At 41.5% G+C, this 22190-nt stretch overlaps 1 protein-coding gene across 7 annotated transcripts in view; it reads right to left on the bottom strand.

Moving 5' to 3' along the window:
- Positions 1-22190, bottom strand: part of nectin1b (nectin cell adhesion molecule 1b) — a 181293-nt gene that overhangs the window by 36766 nt on the left and 122337 nt on the right. For 5 of the 7 annotated variants that reach the window (XM_050064878.1, XM_050064869.1, XM_050064905.1 and 2 more), the window contains 2 exons: positions 5110-5257; positions 3314-3380 (listed from right to left, as the gene is read on the bottom strand). In XM_050064878.1, coding sequence (XP_049920835.1) covers positions 3314-3380; positions 5110-5257 — 215 coding nt within the window. The remainder of the gene's footprint in view (positions 1-3313; positions 3381-5109; positions 5258-22190) is intronic. The other 2 variants (XM_050064886.1, XM_050064930.1) reach the window with 1 other exon arrangement.

The raw sequence follows: 22190 nt of genomic DNA, 5'->3' as shown, positions 1-22190 counted from the left end.
GTGACCTTTCTATTCGGAATTTTTGCAACAATGAGGCAGTTTTTGAGCTGCAGATGATCAGAGTTAAGATGTCCCTCAGTGTGCCAGTTAGAAAACCCTCTTCGCTGTCCGCGGCATGTGAGAGAAAGTGAAGTGTCGCATCCCCAGAAGCATTTGGATTAAAGAGCCGCCATATGACCACAGCCCCGCTTGCGGAAAACAATGTGAAGTGTTTGAGCTGATCCTCAGTGCTCTCATTGATTTCTGTTGATCACAATCTTATTTGGCAATTTAAATGCTAATGATACTTTTAATTGCAAGACGGGATAAATGTGATTTGATCTTTAGGAGGCAATTACTTTCATGCTTTGTCTGGCTCCGATCTTTTCAAAAGGCGGACAACAATTACCCTGCAGAGCTCAGCTTCTTTTTTTTTCTTTTCTCACAAGAGAAGAAAGAATAAAAACAAGAAAAAACAAAATGACTTCTGTATTCGTTCTTTGACATGTTTATCAAAAATTATTTCTGTTGTTGGTGGAAGGTTTTGCCTTTTAGAACATTTAACTTTGCAAGTATACACACACGGCCAGTTTCCAAACCTTTTTCAACACCTTAGGCATCGATGCTAGATTACATATACTGCTATACAAAAATAACATGAAAATAAAGGTACTTGTTATAGACAGTTGCACTGCATGGATAACATTCTGTACAGAGAAACCAAGCACCATTTTTTACTCATGAACAACAACAGTGAGTGATTCGAATTCACACCAGTACAGTAACAGTCCATGTTGAATGACTCAGAAAGACAAGAAAGACAATCCTACTTTGGTTACAGCTTAAAGCTAGAAGGTGTCCAACATTGAGTTATCACATTTTAAAGGTCTCCACACAGCAATGGTGAAAAGCACTGGTAACTGATTTATAAATCAAAGGATATACACAAGTACAAATATCTCTATGAATCCCTTTTCCCAGTATCATCTTCAAATTGTGCTTCTAAAGGCCCCGACACACCAAGCTGATGGCTGACTGTTGGCCATCGGTGAGCATCAGTTACGGTAGTTTTTGTGGTGTGTCCCACACAGTTGGCATTAGTCAGACCTTGGTAAAATTCTTTCAGCCAATTCAGCATGTTGAATTGGCGTCAGAGGTGGTGGAGCCCATTGGTGATTGAAATCACTCTGATGGGCAGTTCAGCTTAGCGCATGAGACGAGAAGCGGAGGTGAGGAAACAGCTAACTGCTAACGTCAAGAGTGTGTGAGATCAAAACAAACTTGTTATATGAGGTAGGAATATTGTTTTTAGCCGCTGAGCTCTTTAGCAGAAACAGTTGGTAATTGTTTGTGGTATCGTTCACTAGGGCACGGTAAATATGCTTCAGCATCAGGTTGTATTGTTAATATGCTAACCGGCTAACTTGAATTATTAGTACAGACAAACGCTGCCTGCTGGTATGGAGAGTTATTTCCTCTCACACAGGTGCAGAACATATGTGGTAGTTGGCCGTTGGTTGTAGCCTTTGTGGTGTGTTGATGTGTAACTTTTTGGCTGACACACAGGCAATGTGAGGTGACACGACAGTCAGCCTCCGTCGCCACATGTTCCTTGATGTCAGTTTGGTGTGCCTGGGCCTTAAAGCTGACATCTATTTTTATAGCTTCAACATCCCATTTTTTTCACCTTGACTTTTTCATTGTAGAGTCTATCAGTAATTTCAAGTGTCCTCCAAAATCACAATGGTGCTACATTTCAGTCCGGAACAAACCATTTCCAGCCGCTGAGGTGGAAGTATTTGTATCTATGTTGAGAAAACAGAGTTGATGTCGTTTGGTGACAGTGACATCCCGTTTAAAATTCATCATCCTTTTAACATTCTGCATGTGATTCTTTTCAGATATTGTAGTAAACACAGCCAGAAAGTTGGCATCAAAGTGATTTACACCAGCGAGTATTTGCAACTGTGTCAACACCAGCTGCATGTCAGGAACACTAGTGAGTGCATTCATTTTGCAGCCTAGCGGCGCCACGATTGGCGGTGCTTTTCGGCATTTTGGAGGTCATACATCATGCTCGGGCAAAAGACAGAGCGATGAACACATTATTCTGAGAACATCGCTTTTGACAATGCCCATCTATTTTGATAATCAGTTGACTATTGTGCCAGTGCAGCCCTCTGAAGGGCCAGTGATTTATTAGGATTGACCAATTTTGAGTCACATCATGTGCTGCTTTGTGAGGGCAAACAGAGGCGTGACTGGCGGTGCAGTCAGGCATGTTATCAAATGCCCAGGCTTGATTAACGGCTCATCAACATGCAGAATTAAACAGTCTGGCTAAATGCTTCCCCTTTACCCTGACATCAGACACTCATATAAAACTATGAATCTCTCGCAGTGGTTCTCTACATTTAAATAAACCCCGCACATTCACTTGCAACTTATCTGCATTCACATAGTTAGACATTTCAAAAAAAAAAAAGTAAACAGTTTCTTCATAAGACACTGAACATGTTTGATGACACGCCACAGGAAAATGGACACAAATATTCATCTGGACAATTAAAGCTTTGTATCACATCTCACTACATTAAGCATTACATGCCGAGCTACAAGTAGGAAACAATAACAACAGTTACACAGCACTGACACGACTATAACTCTTGTCATGCATATTTGACGACAATCATGCACACAAAAGGAGGGGAAGAGAGCAGGAGGCAGAGGAGGGAGGTTGCACAATGTGGTCGTTTCCCAAAGACATTATCAGAGTTTTTAGCTTATGTAAAACAAAGCCGCTATAAGCTAACAGATTTCCCTCTGATTAACAATTTGATATGTATGCTCAATCTCGTCGAAAAGTGTTCTGTTCTGTCCAAGCTCCTTCAATCTGATAAACTCCAAGTGGAGCTGGGTATTTTATCTTAAGACTTTTAATTAAGTTTGATTTATCTTGGCACTGTTTTCATCAAGTTTAATTTCCATTCATAGTTGTTTATCGAGCTGGATGTTTCTTCTTTTTTTGGTCACGCACCAAATGGAGATGTTTTAATTTCACTTCAGACATCTCCATTTGTTGAGTGTTCTCAAACGAAAAATAGAAATTCCTTCAACTCCAAGTTTGAGTTTTTTTCTTTTGCAGGTGTCAAGTCCGGTGTGAATGTCTAGTAAATGATCGTGTCGATGAACATTTGCTGCTTTCAAGCGCTCACAATGGTGTGCTCAAGTATGTCACTTGTAGGCCACCATTACATGCAGGCAACAGAATAGAGGATCCAGGAGGACAGGGTTCAGCGGGGGATAGACTGGGGTCAGGTGCCTCTACTTTCCTTGTGGGGGACTCTGGCTTCTCTGGAGCCTGTGTCACACAACTATCAGCAACAGCAGCAACAGCAATGCTGAGGGAGGGGAGTGGGAAACAGAGAGTAGTTACTTTGGCATCAGAGTGAGAGAGAAAGATAGATTAGCAGGAAGGGAGAAAGAGACAGAAAGCAATGGGAGAGGTAAGAGTCTGTGTGCTTCATTTGTCTTAAAAAGCATTCCTGAGAGGTAGAGGCAGTTTGCTATCTGGGTCTCCATGGGCTCGGTGGTGGACTGAAGCAGTCGCCGAGCGTTGAGGCGAGCAGCAGGAGGAGTCATGGAGGCCAGAAAACCTGGCAGAGCGTCTTGTCGACGCTTGATGTTAGCATCACTGCTTTGAATATCAAATCAATTACAAGATTCTGGAGGGGGACCTCTAAAATAAGCACTGTAATCTCATCATGCGAGTTGATTAAAGGCTCATGTGCACCCTCAGCCAGATTCTGCACACCCCCAACCTCAGTTGTTTTGGTAATATTCCCAGAGAGAGAGATAGCCAACCCCTGCACACAGCAGCACCATTTCCCATGGGGATATGGTTTGCATCTTGTATATCCAGTATAGCCAAGAGCTTCATGGAAACCCTGGCAACCAGGTGTTTTAGACAAAGGCAATTAGCAAAATTCAGCTCGAAAGCTTGTTTCCTTCTTTGTCGACAACAGATTTCTTACAATTCTTCCAAAACAGATGGCAGGGACTTTTATCACATTCGGAATAACACATGAAGATATTTTAGATTCACAAAGCTCTGTTGCTTGTTGTTCTCTCAGCTGCATCCTCTGCAACTTCTGTTTTCCCCTCTGTGTATGGGCAGCAGCTGGCAATGTTCAAAATTGTCATGGCCCCTGGTTTGCAAGCAGAACAAAATTACCTGGTTGGCCGGAGGAGGGGAGGCAGAAGTAAATAAAGCCGGAGAGATACAGGGTCCTTAAATCTATCTTTAACAGCGGTCTGACTGGCTTAATTGATGCAACCACAGAAGTCTTATTTTCTTTCTGAATTCAATTTAAGTGACCTACAAACATTGCCTTTGCAGGGTTCAGACTTTAACTACCACCGCAGTGTCAGGTTTGTGGAAGTAGATCAATATTTGAATCCTATTTTCATCATCTTTCTGTGCTGAGCTGCATGGGATTACATGTTTCCAAAGCCAATCATCAAATCTTTGAACTGCTAGTTGCTGTTTCAAATAAAATACATTTTCGTAACTCCACAACACTTTCTCCAAATAACATTAAGACACAGCCTAACCTCTGGACCTGCTGCATACTCAGAATCTCAGGGAAAATCTCCTTTACTTCCTGATGATATCGTAACAATCCAACAGAGGTGAGGCTTTCCCAAGAAGACACTGCAGCACATGCTCCTGCAATCAGTCCTGATTAAAACAATAGTGTTTTAATGGGAACTGGGCTCACTACAGCCCACATTGCAATCAAGCAACTACTTAAGTGCCGCTTCAATGATAATCATCGATTGCATCTGCAATAGTAAACAACAATAAACTTTTTAAAAGTCTGGGTGCAATTAGATTATTTTTTATAAAGTGACCTATGAGGAAGGAGATTATTAGCTTTCAGAATTAAGACAAGGAGACAGAGACATGTCTGCAGTGTGTTCGTCTGTCTCTGAACACATTAACTCTCCCAAAAAAGAGTTTTGTCCATTTCAAAGTGTTTCTCTCTCTTGGGCTGACAAGAGTGCACACCTAATCTTACCACCTGTCCAACCCCCTGCAATATTCTCTGGCAGAAGCTTGGTACTCACAGGTCATTATCTGTCTCAGTGCGGGTCTTCTGCTGCCGCCGATGGACCATGAAAACAGTAACAGCCACGCCGATGATGAGTCCAATGGCAACGACACCTCCAAGGATCCCGATAACACCACCTGGGGGACCCTGCGGCATCGGCTTCTCTGCAGACAAGAGGAGAAATAACAGTGTCAGGATAGGTGCTCTTTGAGTAATTGATGCTGCTGGGTTGAACTTGAAAAAAAAAAAAGTCTAACAGCGGTGAGGACAAACAAACACATGTTACATCTCCATGACACAACATTTTCCAAGTCTATGGCAGGAGAGCAATAAATCACAAAAAATCTGGACATACTTCAGCAATTGGTTGAACATATTTCAAACTGAAAGCAGCCAAAAAAGAAGGAGAAAACAATAGACTATTGTAAAACAAAAATCTTCACAAGCCATTTGACATGGCATTTGTCAGGCTCGAGGCTTTCTGTCATAAAACACACCCAAATGCTTTATTCAGAGACATATTTCAGGATGAGACCATTGTCCTGCTCACCCTGGCACTGCATGAATACCACACAGTTGTGGTCACTCAGCAGCTGCTGCTGCTGCATTTCTAATGTGTTCTCCGTCAACTGTTCCAAAGGAGCCCAAATTGGCTTGGATTTGACAGCAAACCCAAATGCACTCTTAAGAGCACGACAAAGCTATTATATTTTAAAGTCCTTGCCAGCAGGGGGTAATGAATGCAAAATATATTTTAAGCATTGCAGAAAGACTGTGTGTGGTTTCCAAAGTTTTTAAAAGAAACCCTAATTCTGTTGAAAGCAAAACATGGAAAAGTTAGTTCACAACTTCAAGCTGAAATGCAGTGACAGGTCTAACACAGTAAACATTTCAGATTGTTGATGATACCCTCTGTGCTCTGTGTTCAATAGTCCACTCACCTCTCTGTTGATAAAGCCAAGGCTATTAACTTTTAAAAAGGCACAGGGATAGCAGTGGGAAGCAAAAATTTAAGACATTGATGTAACCTATTTTTTTAAGAGCCTCACCAGGCTATGATCATTTTTTTAAAACTTAATTTTTGGAAATATCTTTGAGAGCCAATCTCTGTAAGTGTCTCTGAGAGTTTTTGAAGTGACTGTCAAAAGCAATCTGCGACCAGCGCCAGAGAGAACATCTGAAGCTAGAGGAAATATTGGAAAATAAATACTTTTTGATGCCAGCATATAATTGTTTTAGCTCGATACATTGCAAGAAATGGGACATGCTTTGAAATCACTGCCACTTCGTTGCTTAGGGCCCTGCTGATTTTATGCTTTTACATTTGATATCAACAATGAATCATCCTGTATGAGATCAGAATATATCAGGATGTAATTCATCTGTTGTCACATAGATAAAAAGCTAAATTACTGCAGTTCCCATGTGAACCTCTTCTACTGTGTCCCAACCGATGTCAGGTAATACTAAAATAGGACAGTCATCTCTTTTTAGAGGCATAATGGAGCTATTTTTTTGAAGGCAAACAGCACTGGCATCTGTTTTTTTCGACAAGAGCAGTTAAAGCTGTCCTTTTTAAGACAGGCCAGGGACCAATCAGTGGCTGTGAGCCTGTTGTGATGGGACACTGCAAATTCTACCCATCTTCCACTTTGAAAAGGAAAGCCTATCTCCTGCCCTCATGATGTCTCCATTATTATCTGGCCATCCCTCCTGGTAGCGACAGGACAAGGCCTCACTCCCAGGGGGCCTCTTCTCAACAGCCCCTGCCTGCTTGCTTGATTCACCGCCCATAATGATGGATACACAGAGGACTACTTCACATGCGGCCACACAATAGCAGCCACGTTACCCCACCTTGTACCCAACACCCGCTGCCTCAAAATCAGCGCTTACATATCATGTCCATCAGGTTGTCGTGTCACGCTGCACTTGTTACCGCAGCTTTAATTTTCTGTCTTCTGGTACTTAAAAGTCACATCGTGTCAAATCTACACACCAAAGGAAAGTAAATAGGTTTTCTTGTAACCACATACACTTCTTTCTTGTGATGCATTTCAATAAAAAAGGCTGTGGAGTAGCTTTGAAGAGCTGGCGTGAATGTGATCTTGCTGTAGCATGGCAACAGATAAGCTAGAACTCCTACTGTTGTCTCATCGCGCTACATAGCGAAAGCCAGTGGGCTGAATTTCATGGCCCTAATGCAAATGCCAGACACAATAGTCTGTTGTATAACACTAGCACACAGAGGAGTGGACTGGATCAGAATGCAATTTCCCTATTGTGGAGCCTTAGGCACTCTGCACACAGGATTTAGACTGTCACCTCCTAACACATAAACGTAGGGTGAGCCATCTGGCATGCACTCTGAGTGCTTTGTCTGCTTCTTATAGGGCTGGAGAATCATCAAAAATTAAAGCTTTCATTATCAGTACATGAGTTGTACATTAAAACACCCTTATCATCACCAATCATTACATATACTGTATCATTGCTCTGGCAAAATGTTTTAGCTAAATGTTACTGTTGCAAGTGTAGATGGAGTAGCAAAATGCAACATTATTCCACCGCTGTATACGATAATGCTGAGCTGGGATAATGTTATCACAAAAGCGAGAGCTACCCTCTACAGAAGCCAAGCCCTCTACAGTACAACAACACACCTTCAAATTCAATTAGTCCAAGTAAGATAGTACAACTGTACCAGATAACTGGTGCCTGATGATTCAATTACTGCAAGGAATGTATTGTCAAGGACATAAATTGCCGGGAATTTGGAAACACGGTGGTAGAACTACAAAGGTCAATTCTATTAAATAAAGGGTCCAGTTTCTAACATCACATCTCAACCCACAACACACAGATTGCTGATGGCATAAATAAACCCGGAGTAAAAAAATAAATAAAAAATAAATAAGAAAGCAGTTCTTTGATAGAGTAAAACCGAGTGCTGCCGAAACCACTCAAGGACAGGAGCTATGTGAAGAATGTGATGGGATTTGGAGTTCAGCTGTCCAGCTGTCACGAAAGTTGAGGAAAAGTGAAGCGATTTGGAGAGCCTCAATACTCACAAGCTACTCGCTTGGCACCAATTCTATAATTATATATATATGTATATATATATAGATAGATAGATAGATAGATAGATAGATAGATAGATACACAGTTATACACATCTGCATCAAACATGTGAGAATGGTACAAAGGAAACCTAGCACTGCACATTCACTGTTCATACTTATACCTATGAAAATGATTGCACTATAATTCCCAAATACCCAATGTAATCGTGAGCTAGGAGGCTGATCACATGACCTATGTACAGCAGGCTGTTGTCTTCATACGACGGGAGCAAAGGACAGAGTCTGGTTGCACAGTAAGAGGAGTGATAAAGTCTGCATAGGAGCTCATCAGGGTGGTACAGGATGCAAATTTGTGTTAGCGAAGGATAGTAAAACATGACCCACCCTAATCTTCCTCTGATGGCTTAATACTAGGTGCCTTCATTGTTTGGGTTGATTAGGTTTAGGCAGGAGGAGTAAGATTGGTTAGGGTTAGGGAAATAATGTCAGGGTGAGCCGATCAGAGGCAGAGTAATGGGGTCATGCCCTTGCTCAGGCGCGCCGGATTCATTTCAGAAGTGGGGGGGCCAAAAAGTGCTCTGCGTCTGGGGCTTGTCACCGTGTGGGCGTGGCTACCTGTGTAATGTCCAGTTAATAATAGGGACTAGTTACAGGTGCGTAGTGATCAGGGATTGAAGTACAGCCTGAGTTGAGTGTGAGCTTGCGCAACAGCGGCAGCAGTGTGTTTTAGCGAAAGCAGCAGTATCTTGCAGCAAGTTACACACTCGTCCTCTCTCGTCAAAAAGATGGTGAAGAAAGACAAAGAGTCAGGTAATGTATTTAATCACAAACTTTATCTTGGGAGGAAAAAACCAAACAGTTTATTTCTTAACAGTGTTTGCATGAAACCTGAACACTTTGAACCCTTTATGGATAGGGCTGTACCCAAATATTCGGATATTGGTTTCTATGGGTAGGTATTGGTTATGAAAATTTGGTATTCGATATTCTTATTATTTTTTTTTTTTACATATTTTTATATAGCTGTTTTTTCGTTATCTTTTGAATTTAATATGAATTATGGAACCGTTTTTGTCAACGTTTGTTTCCCCCGTTTTGTACAATAAATTATTGTTTAAAGTTCCAACAAGTTTCTGGAGTGCGTGACACAAGTGTGTTTTGAAAACGACCGCAGACTGTCACCTGCTCAATGCATCATTACCTTCGGATGCCGTAACAGTAATAGCCTAATGATTATAATAATAATAATAATGTCAAACTATCATTTACGGACCGATTTACCAGACGATCACTGCTGCCCGACCCGCAGGTCCATTTGCGGGTCCCGCGGGCTACAGGTCGACCCGCGCATCACTACTCAGCTCAGTCTATAAGGCTGTACACACAACAGTAAGGCTATAGACATTATATTCTATTCAGGACGGCAGAACCAGCAGCGCATCGGCTCTACAGTGCACGGCACTGCTGATTAACCATTTTATTGCAGCACAGAGTGTCTGCCAGCAACCAATTACTTGCAGAGGCTTCCTACAACTTGTTTCAACGGTTCCGATTTAATCAGAAGACAAATTAAACAGGATGACTAGCCAATGTGAAAATCAAAAGAAAGCATAGAATAATGTACTGAAGGAGACTGTTGTGCCATCACATTTTTTTGTGGTTTGAGAGCAAAGATCCGGTCGCCGCTGTGCAAAACTCCGCAATATAATTCTCAAACTTGATTGAAAATCAATTTCGGAGTGGGGCTGGTTCGGAACGGTGTGTTTCGGAATTGAGGGCTGTCCCCTGTTGGAACATTGTGCGCACACAGCTCTTCACCACCTGGATCCTAAAATAAACACCTGTTTTATTACATAATCATGCTTCCGTGTTGCGCCATTCATAAAGATCCTATTTCTGTCATTCAAATAACAAGAATTGTGGTTTAATACTCTTAATTATAACAGCCAACTTATTGAAAAATGACGGGTTTAAATCATAATTAAAATCCCGTCATAATTTAAATCCCGTCACGGACATAACGTGCACGGGCTCGGGCCAGGTCGGGCTGGATTTTTTGGGCCCAATCTAAGCTCTATTAGCCACTCTCGTTTCCCCTGAGCCACGTCAAGAACTGCCTGCTCTCGCCCTGCAGCTATGTGGAGTCCCTCCTGATCAAAACGCCACTCCACCTCTGAGTGCAGCAGGTCCAGGGCCTCTGTAGCCTATGTTGTCAGGCAGGCTGCATATCACATCAAAAGCATAGATCTATGCATTCATGATATGAAAGAGATAAATGTAAGTCAGACAAATTGAGTTTAAATTCAGATTCTTTATTTTTTGTTTTATGTTTGTGTACTACGTAGCCGCGGAGGGGCCACTGAGAAAAAAATAAAACACACCAGCGCTGGAAATGTTTGATTGCGAACCAGATAGACCTACAATTTGGCTCGCTTTTTGATTTATTTCTATTTTTTATAACTGGGGAGTTCTTACAATACGGTGCCAGGGTTAGTGGAGATTACTGCTAGGAGCCAGACGGCTCCCCTGGCCCCCCCCCTTCCAGCGCTATTGCCTTTGCTATCCTAGGAAACACCAATTTGCATATGGGACAAACAAGCTCAGGACTTTCATCCATGAGACTGGGGTCAGCATCCCATGTGAAGTCAATGTTGAGCTTTTCATGGCACCAAATCATGGTTCTTTCAATCAACCTAACCTAACTGGTAGGAGCATACCTCATGAGATATCATAATAACTGTGTGCATAACTTTTTGCAAGATACCATACAACCTGTTACATGGGGATAGATTGCATGGTGTGGTCCTACTTTTCACCTGTAGATAAAAATACAACAGGAAGCACTATTTGTGACAGGAAAGGGCCACAATGCAGCAACAGGAGTGCCTTTAAGTGTAACAATTTTTTTTTTTCTTCTTCTTTTAATGACCATTATTTTGAAAAACCCATTTAAGAAATGATCACTACTGGTATTGTTAGAATTGTAAGAAAAAGTCTCTGTATCATACCGAATTTAAAAACTGGTATCGGGCATCCCTAATGCCTAACCCTGGATTGTGCTCAGCCTCTGTACTGTGGCTTTAATCTTTAGCAGAGACTCGTATTTCTGTTGTGTTAGTATTCTCTGATGCCCATGACTTAGTCCTGTGAAAGTAATCGTTTGGAAATCCCCCCACGCTGCACACAACAGGCAGTACTACATGGAAAGGGCTTTGTCCTTGTTGTAGAATAAACAGTGGTTTGCCAACAGTAATAAGCATGGGGACTGAGTTACTGTATGCAACATGTCTCTGCTTCCTGCTTTCACTACCACCAACAGTGCCAGTGCCAACACCAGCTCTATCATTATCTACACCTTTAGCGTCATCATAATACAGCAGAAAAATTATCACCGTGCTGTTTGCAGGAAGAGGAAAATCCGTCTCTCAACTCACTGCCTAGAAAGGTGCCAAACATGTCAACCGGTCAAAACAATAAACCACAACTTTCATATGATGAAATACCCCAGATATACTGCATGTAGAAAATTACACAATTCGGCAATCTGACATAATGTGCTAACTCACATTTCCCATTGAGATTACACCCCAATTTATTCTTTCTGCATCCACAAACTCACAAGGGTCCGTGTAAGGGTGTACGCATAGGCACTGTGCAGATGTCCATATAGCTACTCCCAGTTTCTTGGGGGTACACTACAAGGGCACCAACTGTGCATGTGCTGGAAAACCAAAATGGATGCTATATTTGAAGAGAGGCTGTGTTTAATATTTTTTACATTTAATATTTTTAACTTCTGCCAGCTACCAGCCAATGACGACAGCATTACTTGGCAAACAGCAAATCAGATTGCAGCACGGCAACATCCAATCAGCTTCACATGACATCAAATTTGCTATTGGGCTTTTGAATTGTTGCTATCCCACAATGGGGGCAGTTAACATTGTGGCCTCTCAAGCCAAGCGCAATTAAAACACCATTTTAAAACTTTAATATCTGCCGCTGACCTTAAAATGTATGTCATAAATTAATCAAGAATTAAATTAATTTCTAAATTACTCAGTACTGCTAAAACCACTCTTTTTTTCTGCTGCCAGTGAGTGGGGCTTTCCCATTGACTCTGTGCTTTTTCTGGAAAGATCAGCCCAATCCCAGTCTCCACCCTAAGGTCTAAACCCTGAACTCTCACTGATTTAATTGATATTACCTTGTAAGTGCTTGTTTCTTGGGAAAAAAGGTTAAGCTTGTATTGTGCATTTATTAGTCTGGTGTGGCATAGTGCACTCTGGTAGTTGTAGGTTTTCTACCTCAATGTGCCCTTGTCCTCTGTTTTCTCTGGTAGAGCACCAGTTTCAAAAGTGTTGCATCTTTCTGCATCGACAGCCCAGTTTAATGAAAACACCATCTTTCCAGCACTTCTATAAAGCAAAGCATTTAGCTCTTACCATACAGGCATCACCAAAACCATAAGAACACAAGAACCCTTTAGAATACCTATAAAGTATGAAGTCCAACAACCCTTTTGACCTCCTTTGATTTTTTACAAGTGGAAAACCTGCAAAAAATCTGACTAAACTCTATTGAGTAAAGGTTGTTCAAATATGTCTTGTAGCTGCCACTGAAAGATTGCTATTGATTTTCAATAAGTGTAATGCACCCATCCATGCAGCGGCTCTCTCAGGGCTGTCAGTCCACCACTGTGGCACATTTGAGCTGACAGACTTGACCTTGGCTTTTTGTGGCTGCAGCTCCCTCTGAGGTGGCGGCAATCTTCAGTCTTGTCACATCTACTCCCCAGAGTTCACTGAGCTGCGCCAGATGTATGAGCTATTGTTGTTTTTCTCCACTGCACAGTACATCCAAACATAGAGAACAGTCACAGGCCTGCACACAGTCCTCCTTCAGCTTTGATAGGCTTTGTGGCATTACGTTTATGTCAGCTGGTCGCCCACGGAGAATCAAATTTCCCCGACAATCCATCAAGAAGGCATCATTGGCTGAGTGCAACTTCTACCCAGCAGGTTCCTCTGTTTGCTGCAGAGTTCAGACGCGCAGCCAGCCAGAGGTCTCATGGGATTCGGGGGACACAGTGAATAAGTGCTTTGCATGTGATTATTACTTATTCATTCCTCAGGCAAAGCCTACAGATTCATATGCATACTCCCAACAGGGAGGCGGTTACTACTTAGAGAAGATCTGGCAACATTTTTTATGGCCCAAAAGCAACTGATCAGCTGAAGCTGTGGCCTGAAAATTGATTACATCCGAACTGCTGCTTGTGGCCCTTTTTGAGCAAATATGACCCACATGCAGAGTGACACAGCAATTCAGCGTCTGGACCATCCAAATGTGTGAAAACAGTGTAATCTCTAGTGCCAGCTGTACTCAATAGCCAAAACATGTGGGCTCTAGTGTTACCAGTCTCCCATAGAACATGTTAGTCACACATACCAGAGTAGGAAGAGTTCAGGTGAGAGGCCAAGGGGTGAGCAGTCTCCAGCTGGAGCAGGCTTTGCCCACTCCAAATCCAATCTGTCACAGAATGCAGCAATGCAGGATTTAAATGGAAGCAGGTTTTCTCTTTTTTTTTTTTCCTAACAGATCGCTGCCATGTACCTGCTGAGGCCTGGTGTGGTTCATCAAACACTGGCATAGATAAGACAATTCACAGCTTAATGATGTCTTTAAATGTACAGTCACCCCTGGCAATTTGACAGCAGACAGTAAAAAGGAAGTGTATAGAAAGCCTGAAACTATAAGAAATCACACTGATGGTATTAAGAGGACAATTGTGTAGTGGCGCTTTGTAAAAATGTTCCAGTCATAAGTCTGATCATATTCCAAGAATGGATGTGGCTCCTGGCGCTCTCCCTCTCTCCCATCAGAAATTGTAATTGCTATCTCCTCCACAGGGGCCATAATACTTTCCAGCAATACTGGGGAGTTTTCAAGTGGACAGATTGAGAGTCTGGCTACTAACCCACGCCAGCTCCACACCACCAATGCCAGTCTGAGATGGCCACCTGTTCCAAAGACCACAGTGACTGGTTTTCTAGCTCGCCTTGCACAAGTGGCCAGTCGACCAGCAGAATGAAACAGTCAAGGTGTCTAGTTGCTTTTAGCTCTCTATTCATGAGTTGTACAGCTACCTTATGTGGAAGTAAATGCTCAGGCTGTTAGTAATTTATCTGGAGGAGATTTTTTCTCTACCCTCTTTTCCACGTTGGGTAAATGCTGCAGGCCCCAATAAAGAGAAAGAAATGTGGTTTAATGGAGTTCATAAATCTGTATTTCATGCTGCCAACTCCAAGCGGCACATGCTGTTTCGTCTCCTTCTCCCACCCCCTCCCCGAGTTGGTAATCTTGTTAAAGTTCAATGTTTCCAGAGCTGTCTCCTCTGGGAGCTGGGGTTCCTGATGTCATCCTCTTTTCCACAGTAGTTTGCCCTCTGGAGAGGTCTGCATCCTATTTCACCTAGATTCACACTGATGGTCTGTCTCTGCACCACCTCTCAGACCCAACGTGTCAAAACAGAGATAGGGGCCGGAGGCGATGGGGGCAGGGGGATTGTGATGGTCTGTGATTGCTGTTCTACATCGCTCCACAGAGGGCAGCACTTCATTAAGCACAAATTGCTAACACATGGGATGTGTTTATTAAGATGAAACCAAGCCCATTATGGACTTAACTGTCTTGGACCTGCTGGGCCACGATGAGAAACACCTGAGGCCAGAGTATAACACGATGTCATAATAGCATTTTTTATTTTGTTTTATTTACATTTTTATTTTCCCAGACAGCTACTTGCAGACCAAATGTAAACTAATGGATGAATGTCACTGCATGGCTGAGTAAATACCTGCTGAGCCATTCTGTTTCACTTTATAGCCTTTCCCATTTCTGTGTAAACATTTTGTGACTCAATGGTACGTTAAGACAATCTGGGGAAGTAATCACGAGCCTTCAATAATAAAAAAAAAACACTTAGCATGTTTCCACGCTCAAACAGACGACACTCAACGTCAGCAAGGCAAGCTGGAGATCTCCATGTAACCACGCAGACATCAGCTGGAACTGTCTGGTGCACCGCTGAGTCCGGCGGGGTACATGAAGCGACGACAAGCAGCACCAAAGCCCCTGTCAATGAATATGAGATTGCAGGCTGCCATGCTGATGCTGACGCTGTCATGAGGTATTACCTCCTGTGACAGCCTAAATAACAACAGTTCTAATTAAAGAATGATTGGAATGGGTGGACCACTGCCTCCTAATGGGGGAATAAACCGCAACATCGCTCCAGGAAGTGAATTGCACTCATTTATTAACTTCAGGAAGCCGGTAGCTGCTGTCAAGATGTAATAGCTTACTTTAAAAGCTACATAACTTTCTATCCATTCTGCCCACTGGCCCGTTCACTCCAGGATTTAATTAGAAAAAAATATAAACATATAGCAGTAACATATACAGTAGAGTGTCAAATAGGCTGCTGTTTTATGACAGGGAGGTTTGAAGTGTACAGTAAATCTGCTGCAGTTTCCTCTGCCGTGCATCACCGCTAATCTGAAAACTAGCTTTGGCCCCATAAAAAGAGCTGGCCACGCAGCATTGGTGATAGGGCTCCCAGTCTGCTTTAGCAGGCACTCTCTCGCTCTCGAGCCCTTTCATGCCCCAGCTGAACTCCTCTATGTGTTGAATGTTAATTTAATGGCTGCTCCCAGCTCTAAACTGGAGGAACCGCAGTGCTTATACAGATCTGTACCCTCGTCTCCACCTTGTCCTCCCTCTACTACCTTCTTCTCCGTGTAAGCAAAATTACTTCTCAGTGTCTCTCTCTGGCAAGCGCCACGAGGTCACGGCTGTAATTTCCTTTGCCTGGTTAAAAGCTGACAGAGTAACGGACCCAGTCAGTCTGGATATGTTCGAGAGCAGGTTTTCAATTTAGCAACACTTGGGCTGGTGAGCCTGCAGATCCCATCCCAAAGGCCAGCCCCTTTTGCTGCCCCCACTGCTAAGCAAGTGTGTCATCTTGAGCACCATACACACACAAATGAATTCAAATAACCTCTGTGGGGTCAAGTAGTAGAACTGAAATACAATGTATTTATATTCCTGGACTGGACTGTTGGTGAACTCGCTGGAAAATTACCATTGATTCCTTCATACACACTGGCAGAGCGCCAGATTTAAGCACAAGAATGTGAATTCACTCTTGAATATTCATTTGTGAAGAAGCTCTCTGCTGTCTGACAAGTTATTATTATATTTCCTCTCCGTGAGTCTTTGTCTCAGGGTATCTGTCATCAGCTGTGCTATTTACCCTTACCCTTTACCCTTGCTTTTAAACCATGCCTTTTTTAGTACTTTTACTATTTAACCCAGTTAACAAAAAGGCACATAACACCTACAGTGACTGAGACTACGGGAATCAGCTTTCCTATAATAGTGTGAAGACATCTATTCAGTTTTCAGGTTCAGTTGTGACAGTTTGCTCGGTGAGAAGCCTCGATCTCTGCAGGTTTGACATTTTCAGTTTCAGTATGCCAAAAGGTAAATTGAATAAAGTGTATCATTTTAACATGGTCACTGTTGCCATGTGATTGCCCCCTGAGATGATAAAGAGAATGCTAAAAATCCCAAAATTGCTTAAATACGCTTCAAGTAAAAAAGTTTGTTGTAAGAGATTGTTACACTGCAAATCTGAGGTGTGATGCTCCGTCTATTCTACCTGGATGTCAAATAATGAATGAGCATCTCTTGATGAAGATTAGATTCTAATAACACCTGGTGATTAGGAATACTTTGTCATGCAGCTGACATTAGTTTGAATCTCTTTATAACACTGATAGATGAATTGTTGACGGGGTTATTGTCATCTGCACAGACACATAAAGTCAACTTAATCATCACTCAAAATCATTATCCAAATCTTAATTAGAAATCACCCAAATGTTGTGATTGATTACATACAAGTGTATCGCACAATATGTTAAAAAGTTTCATCAAAAGTAGGTGACAAACAGTCATCACAATCAATCATTGATTTCCAGGAATAACTCCGATGCTGACACTCCTTCATATTCTATAGTCAACAGAAGCTGCTGGTTAGCAGTCTGAGTACATCTCTGCTGTCTTGGTATTTTCAGATTCATCATATACGAAGAGCAGATAATTAACATTGCCAAAGGTGAAATTAATTCTCATTACAGTAAGCTATATTTAATTCAAAATAAGATTAGTCTGTATAAGAATGTAAGACATTTTCTCATCCGAACGCTGTTAATTATAGTTGTTATTTTCTATACTATTCTATTTGCAGCACTGTACATGCCATATGTTGTGTAACATCACAGCCTCAAGATAAACAGCCTAAATTACAGTCTGTAGCTGAAGAGATTATCTAACTGTAAGAGATGAACTGTAAAGTTTAGGGTAAAAAAAAGAAAGAAACAACATAAACTTTACTGAAAAGTGCAGTTTCATATCCACACTGATATGCCCAATGGGTGATGGAGTGTTGCGAGAACTACCATAGAACACCAAATATGTACAAACTGCAAAACCTGACAGTACACCAGATACAGATCCCAGCCTTTAATGTCAGGACTGACATCAACACTTGTCCAGGGAAAGTTAACTTTGTGTTTCGGCAAGTGAAATGCCTCATGCAGTGTCTGACTGATCAGGCAAATAAAAAAATAAATGGTAAGTTTTTCCAGCTGAGCTGCAGGCATCTGTCTCACCAAGTGTTAAACAGGACTGATAAGAAAAAAATCTGACCTACCGGACACTACAGAACTTTACTGTGGGGTTGATGCTGTCACGTACAAAATAAACGTTACTAACATTAAATATCCCTGAACTGCTGCAGGTGAGACTGACAATTTGTTGCCCAGAAGCTAGCAGTCGTGCCGTTCCAACGAGGACTCCGGTGCAATCATATCCCTTTCAGAAGCTTTGTAAATCCAGACTTTGTAAAATGAATCAATTTTGATAAATCCAACACTTATCTTCTCTGCTTATTTATCCATTTTCTCACTTTTAAAACAGTTATAGTTGTTGTTAGCCGTCTACTAGCGTCCATGATGCCTTGGGTTAAGTCTGTCGACCAATCAGAGGCAGTGTTTCAGACTGCTTGCCTGTAATTATTAGCTCTGTGTTGTAAAAACTATAAATGATATCTAAAGCTTTACATGCACTTTTGACTATGGCCACCAGGGGGTTCAGTGGGCCCCCTGAACCAACGCAAACTGCGCCCGTGGTTGCAACACTCAAAATGTACTCAACAATAATGTCACTACAAACATCCTTACAGAAATCCTGGATTGACTAATGCATAGTAAATTGCAACCTACAAACAAACCATGTCCTAAGGCCACGACCTCTTCCTACTTTCAGAAAATAAGACAAAACAGACAAAAGTCCTTGTAAAGACTCAAGTGATGACCATCTCAGAGATAACCATCACGTCTGTCCTCATCAACTGAGAGCAGGGACAGAAGTAAACAAACATGCCCTCCAACATGGCAAGACTTGTCTGCTGGTACTTCTCCAAGTTTGGGTTGGAAGTTAGATATTCTTTAAAATATGAAAATCTTTGGACACGAATACAAAAAAGTAATGAGTATGTAACTGTGAACCATTCATGTTTTCTGAAATGATGTCTTCCTCAAGCCAAACAGATGTCTCATCTCCAATTTAGGAACAAAAATAGCATCCTCACAAGAACTCATAACGGCTGTGGAAACAGCACAAGAAATGAAATGCAGCGTATTTCCTCAAATGATTTATAGGCCGACTGTAATCTAACATATTAATGATGTTGTACTAAGAACCCTTATTTCACCCCATTTATTTATTTTTATAATTTCACATTATCTGCTATCTGTTCAGAAACTTGTTTCATTTCAGATTCAAATATAGTGCAGAAAGTCTCTCAGAGGACATAAGTGCACTCAGGACAAGAAAACAGGAAAATAAGTGGTGTTCAGATATACACTTATCAGCTAAGTAACATGTAAAGTAAAAATATTTCATTCACACAGCGAGCATATCTAGTTGACACCAATTAGTGACTAGTAATTACATGTAGATTGGTGGTTTTAATGTTGATTATTAAAACAAATATAGGTGATCCAGAGTCTTATTGCTTTACTATGATGGGGTGGGAATCACGATACTGTACTATACAATATGTGCCATATGTTGCCCACCATAATGATGGTAAGACAATGCAGCGATTCTGTGATACATCACACTGAAGAAGAAAAAGATACCTCTACAAAGGCAAAACTTAGGAATTCTGTATCTATTCACAGCATCATGGTGTCACTTTCACAGGATTTGACAACTGTAATTGGCTGACTTAACAAGGCCAACTTACAGTTTTGGTAGTGTTAATCTTTTCTCCAACAAGATCAAAAATAATAAATCAAGTGGCTTTGCATATTCATTTTATTGCTCCAGCCCAGTCACCAGAAGAAAATGTTGGCATTGTATATTTCTGCAAACCACACATATGTTAAATTTGTATGCTTCATATGTATCATATCAACGTTTCAAGTGAGTGCTTCTGATTACATGTGTATGACCTGACTTTGTCTTCGGGAGAAGGAGGGGATGGTGGTGGATGGCTGCTTGGCTGCAGACCACTGTTTGAGACAAACAACAAAACCAATTGTTTTTAGCAAAACATCAGCGGCATTTTCAGCGACGATGGTGCCACTCTTTGTTCTTTTTTTCTTTAGGAAGACATTGGCAGCTTCTCCAACTGTGATTGTGCAACCAAAAGCGGGTATTTTAAGCCTAAACATGATGTTTTCCTAACCATAACTAAGTGGTTTCTGTGTCTGAACATAACCATACATTAACCACAGTGTTGTTTAAACTTAAGGCAAGTTTTAACACATCCTCAACATAACATACAAATACTACATATCTGTGGTTAGCAGTACTGTACAAAGCTAACCCTTACTTTGTTCTTGATCGCATAGTCTTAACTGATTTTTTGTCCCATCCGTGTTGTAAAAGCCAAAGTGGGTACAGACTTTTGACTTGAAAGATGATGGTGCCTCTCTGATTTATGTTCGCCTGCTGTCCACACTGTCTGCCATTTTCCCCCTGTGAGTTTCTCCTTCACCCCAAGTTAGTTAACACCATTCACTTTGTTCATTTGATGCACCACTAAAAGGAGTCATGAAGTAGTGACGCTGGTAAGTTAGATTGGCAGGGCCATCCATTTTGGGCGCCTGCATGTTTTAAGAAAAAATATTGATATTTGTGTATCAATAATATATTCCAAGAGGAATTAAAAGGGTATGTTCCCATTTTAATGTTTTATCCTAATCCTAGTCATGATTTGAGCTTGTTACTGAGTCATGTAAGCCGAAATGTGGCAAACAAATCTACAGACTGCTCAAACAGAACACATGAGGTGAATAGATAAACCGAGTAGATCAAGTCAAACACCACAACAGTTGACATATCTAAGCCTCTTGTTGCTCTTTTTGTTGGGAGATGATTTTATAGAATTATTGTGCTTTAGAAAAAACAACAGTTCCAGGGATTTCACAATTAATATTGGTTAAAACGATCCATTATGACTCACAAAACAGATTTTAGGTCTGTGTTGCCTGATACGAGACAGAGAAATGTTAAAACCCTGGTGTGAGTCATGTTGTGTCAGCCTCTCAGTTTCCAAACTAAAAATAAATTACAAGAAGAAAGCACTGAAACAGAAGATGGTGGATGAGGTTATATAAAAAAAGGTATAAAAGAAACATTTAATCATAAATAATAGCACCACACAGAATTCAACTCTGTGAATGCTCTCTGCCAACACATATGTTCCCCCCTGTTGATGAGTCACACAAGGCTATTAAATGACATCACATGTTGGAGTTTCCTGTTTGTAGGGGGGACATGTTCCGGCTCACATGCTGTGCATATATAGAATAAATGTAGGGTAAACATGACTTCTCACCTACTGAAGAAGCTTGAAACCTTTTATTTCTATTCATTTTGACCTATGGAAAAACAATCAATAAGCAGTGACTATAATGGCTGTAAGCGAGCCAGAACAATTACACTGTAGGCACAGCCTCCCTACTGCTTGACTGGAATGCAGATTCCACAGACTGGCACTAATGTGCAGTTCACTGTGGTTTATGGAAAGCCAGGTTGCTATAAGAACTCCACAATTGGCTGTTTCCACAGTGCTTGAGATTTCAGGCAAACACTTCAGTGAAAACATGATGCGGCACTCATGGTGGAGGGAGCAATCGATGGATGGATGAAACGCTTTCATCCTGGATTCCTTGCTCCCACAGAGGAGGAAGGTAAAGAGAATAACACAGTATGGGTGCATACTGAATTTTCCAGGTGGAAATAAACCCCTTAAAATTCACACAGGGGATTCTCTGGATCTCAACAATCCCCACCTCCACTGCTGAGAGAAAATATTTGTGTCGCCAATCTGTTATTGTCTCAAAAATCAAATCCCCACATGAAGCTGAAATCTGTACTCTGGTTTGAAAAAAAGGAACACAAGTGTCTCTGATAGGTTATAACACTTAGAGTCGGTTGCACTCATTTAAAACTGTGCTGACGCTGCAAAGAATGACCACTGGGACAAATATGACCCATCACCTCAAACTGCAATTTTAAGGCTATTACAGTCAATGAGGAGGAGAGCTATTTGAGATCTGTGCCATGAAGGTCAGCCAAAGAAATCTTTGAGCAATCTCAACAGAGGCTTCAAGTCTCAGAGTATGCTTGTTGGAATTGAGATGGTATTTAAAGGAAAAAAGAGTCCACAAAGTTGAGTGTTTTAGAATATTTTTCACCCAGATGTACTATATGCACGGTCTTGCTATGCATATTTTCCACTGACAGCCTGATTTTTAGGGGCAGTAGGCTACTATAAACCTGCCCTGCCTTCTAAAATCTGGCACACTGCTTTAAGTTAAAAGAAGGAGGTATGTCCTCGTCACGACAGACAAGAGAGAAATCTCGCTTA

The sequence above is a fragment of the Epinephelus moara genome, chromosome 2 (assembly GCF_006386435.1).
Source record: "Epinephelus moara isolate mb chromosome 2, YSFRI_EMoa_1.0, whole genome shotgun sequence".
Taxonomy (NCBI): domain Eukaryota; kingdom Metazoa; phylum Chordata; class Actinopteri; order Perciformes; family Serranidae; genus Epinephelus; species Epinephelus moara.
The sequence above is the reverse complement of the archived record's forward strand: the minus strand, read 5'-3'. Positions and strand labels throughout refer to the sequence as shown.